The following is a 3,435-nucleotide window of genomic DNA, read 5'->3' as shown; positions in this document are numbered from 1 at the left end:
AGGTAAATGGATCCAATATAAAGGCTTAGTTTGCCATAAAAGACCGGTGGGTGTAAAGGTTGTAGGGAGAATAAGTAACCATAACGGGCAGGTGGGAGAGAAGTATTCAATCTTTTGTGCCTGAATGGCCTTTTCAACAATTTGTAAGGAATTTTTAGCCTCTGTAGTAAGCTCTCGAGCAGAGGAGGGGTCAGAATCCCCTCGCAAAATATCAAACAAGGGTTTAAGTTCTCCAGTAGTTAATTTTAAATAGGGTCGTAACCAATTAATGTCCCCCAAGAGCCGTTGGAAATTGTTAAGTGTTTTTAAAGAATCTTTTCTTAACTGGATTTTTTGAGATAGGATTTTATTGGAGTGTAATTCAAATCCAAGGAAAAGGTGGGGAGGATGGACCTGAACCTTCACTGGGGCTATTTGTAGTCTGAATTTTTGGAGTATAAGGATTAATTCTTGTCCCACCTCATATAATTTTGTTGTCTCTGGGCCTGTTAATAAAATATCATCCATGTAATGAATGCTATATAAATTAGGATATTCAAGCCGAAAGGGATCTTTTTCTAAGACACTGAGTAAGACTGTCTTGTGTGCCGGCGGACTGGATAGACCGGGGCCCTGCGAGAATTTCCTGGGAAGAAGCATCACTGGAAGCTTTGCTGACAACCAAGGATGGCAAGCAAAGGGCCCTCGGCCTCCGCGTCTCCTGAAAATTCCAGCTCAGGGGGTCCCAGCGGGACTAGTAAGGGCCCTGGCGAGAACGGAGGGCAGGACAGCACCTTTGAGTGCAACGTATGTCTGGACACAGCCAAGGACGCCGTCATCAGCCTGAGTGGCCACCTCTTCTGTTGGCCGTGTTTACATCAGTGGTTAGAGACCAGACCTAAGAGGCAGGTGTGTCCAGTTTGCAAAGGGGGCATCAGCCGAGACAAAGTCAGCCCACTCTATGGCAGGGGCAGCACCGGTCAGCAGGACCCCAGAGAGAAGACCCCTCCTCGTCCTCAAGGCCACAGGCCAGAGCCGGAAAATAGAGGGGAATTTCAAGGATTTGGATTTGGAGATGGTGGATTCCAGATGTCATTTGGAATTGGGGCATTTCCATTTGGTATATTTGCCACAGCATTTAACATAAAGGATGGACGGCCTCCCCCAGCTGTCCCTGGGACACCCCAGTACGTGGATGAACAGTTCCTGTCACGCCTTTCCCTGTTTGTAGCCCTGGTGATCATGTTCTGGCTCCTGATTGCCTAGGGCTGGGCTCCGTCCTGTCTGCACCCATAGCAAAGCCTCTGGACTGGTGATGTGCCACCCCCGTTCCTGGTGTTTGGCTTCCTGGCTACTCCTGACCCCAGAGTCGGATCAGAAACACGTCAAGGAGTCTGTCCTCTCCATTAGAGCTGCGGAACTCAAGATCAGCTGATGAGGACCCCCAAGTGTAAACAGTCCTTTTGTAACCTCGGGCCTTGGTGTTGAGTCCCCCCTCATGGGCGGCAATGTGAAGTCCTGTTCATCAAGTTCTATTCATGAAGTTCTGAGTAGACACAGGGAAGTGATTGGAAAGAAGGAAACAAATTGTCTTTACCCTGAGTTTTATGTTACGGAAACAGAGGGATGAACTAAACGGTATTTATGGAAACTTACTTTTATCTCTTTAAATACCCCTTAATAAGTGGCCTCCAAAGTGGGCTGCTTCTACAGAGACGGTCCCTTCCGGATTCCAGTGCTGGTCTGTCTGTCTTCCCCTCTCTCAGCAGAGACATAAGAAATTGCTTGGGCTGGAGAGATGGCTTAGCAGTTAAGCGCTTGCCTGTGAAGCCTAAGGACCCCGGTTCGAGGCTCGGTTCCCCAGGTCCCACGTTAGCCAGATGCACAAGGGGGCACACGCCTCTGGAGTTCGTTTGCAGTGGCTGGAGGCCCTGGCATGCCCATTCTCTCTCTCTCCCTCTATCTGTCTTTCTCTCTATGTCTGCCGCTCTCAAATAAATAAATAAAAAATGAACAAAAAAATTTTTAAAAAAAGAAATTTCTGTCCTGGGAAGACCATAATTGCATCAGCTGAAGCTGGAGTTGCTTCATGAATTTACCCAACACTCGGGTCTTTTACTTACCCAGGCTTTGCTGGCTTCTTGGCCCTACAAAGCCGCTTGAATGATCTCCTAGCTTCCCTGTGTAGATTGTCCCTACTGAGACATGTCACTCCACTCAGATTTCCCATCAAGTTTCCCCTCAAAATTAAGTGCATCTGCCTCTCTCCTCCAGAGGGAAGAGAGCCGAGACTACGGCTAACCTGAGACTGGCTGCTCTGCTTCAGAGTTCCGATGAGATGACAGAGGAACAACCAAACAAGCAGGCCCTGCCCCTAGGGCGCAGAAGCTCTGATTACATCTCCCAGCACTCACCCAGAGAAGACTGGAGGCTCTGTCAGGGCCACCCAGTGCATGTGCAAGAACACCAACCTCAGAAGCCCAGTTCTCCTTTTAAAGAGACAGGGAGTTGGGGTACCCATCTGTGATCCTGATTTTGGTATGGCTCCATAGAGTCCCTGAAAACTTGTACGTATGCCAAAGCCAGGAGTAGATGTGAATCCAGGAGAGACTATATTTTCCAGGTCTGATGTGTTTTTCAGTTTCCTAACGTGCTTCCTCCAGATCTGACCACGGCAACGTGGTGCTGGGCAGGTGAGGCAGTTCTTGCGCTGCCCACCAAGCTACATCTTGGAAACTAGCTTCTCCCTGGAGCTGTCAGTGGTGATGTGAGATGGGCTTCTGCTGGGGTCTCTTGCTCACTCCTCCAGCCCACACTGCTCCTGGCTTGCCTGCAGCAATAACCACTAAACGGAAGAAAGCCTTACCTGGCACTTTTCCCACATCCAACTATATAATGTATGGAAACCAAGACCTTGAGCATGGTGAGGAAACCCTCCTTCCCACTGCATAGTCCCCGCCCCTCTCCACGCACCTGCCGATGCCAGTGTTCAGACAAAACTGTAAAGTATTGAGTAGGTGGGTTGGTTAGGCAAATTCACTTGCTAGGAATAAGCCACCAACTTTATAGTGTGCCTGACAGGTTTTTAACATTCATGGGCATCCCCTCAAGTGTTCTCTTTGTCACCTAGAAATCCCCGGTATAGGGGTCCCTAAGGTATCTCTGTTCTAGAGAAAATTGGTAGGTGGTCTCGTTGTAGTGTGGCTCTAACTAGTACAGGGGAAACTTTAATCAGTGTATTTTAAGATACGAGTTTCCAGAAGAAAGATTAAAGAAGAGTTGTGAGTAGAAAAAATTATTTGGACATTTTTGAAATGTGGTGAGCCCAGGAGAGCTCTACCAGCAAAGACATCTGGGAACACACTGCTAGTAAAGCTGGGGTGGCAACATGCCTCTTGTGAACCTTATAGGTCCCCACGCACCTCTGACTAAGAGCTGGGCAGGAGAGCCAGCTTG

General features: G+C 48.5%; 1 protein-coding gene across 2 annotated transcripts; it reads left to right on the top strand.

The window, feature by feature from the left end:
* Nucleotides 1-648: 648 nt before the first annotated feature.
* LOC123456732 (E3 ubiquitin-protein ligase RNF185-like) lies at nucleotides 649-1,425 on the top strand. 2 transcript variants are annotated; one of them, XM_045140997.1, is made up of 2 exons: nucleotides 667-860; nucleotides 1,026-1,425. In XM_045140997.1, exons 1-2 carry the CDS (start codon nucleotides 667-669, stop codon nucleotides 1,243-1,245), a joined length of 414 nt encoding a protein of 137 aa, XP_044996932.1. In that variant the 3' UTR covers nucleotides 1,246-1,425. The 2 variants fall into 2 exon arrangements, with proteins under 2 accessions (XP_044996933.1, XP_044996932.1); XM_045140998.1 differs by having other exon boundaries at nucleotides 649-1,425.
* The last annotated feature ends 2,010 nt before the right edge of the window (nucleotides 1,426-3,435 follow it).

The sequence above is a fragment of the Jaculus jaculus genome, chromosome X (assembly GCF_020740685.1).
Source record: "Jaculus jaculus isolate mJacJac1 chromosome X, mJacJac1.mat.Y.cur, whole genome shotgun sequence".
Lineage (NCBI taxonomy): Eukaryota > Metazoa > Chordata > Mammalia > Rodentia > Dipodidae > Jaculus > Jaculus jaculus.
Note: the sequence above shows the minus strand (reverse complement) of the source record. Positions and strands in the feature narration are given on the sequence as shown.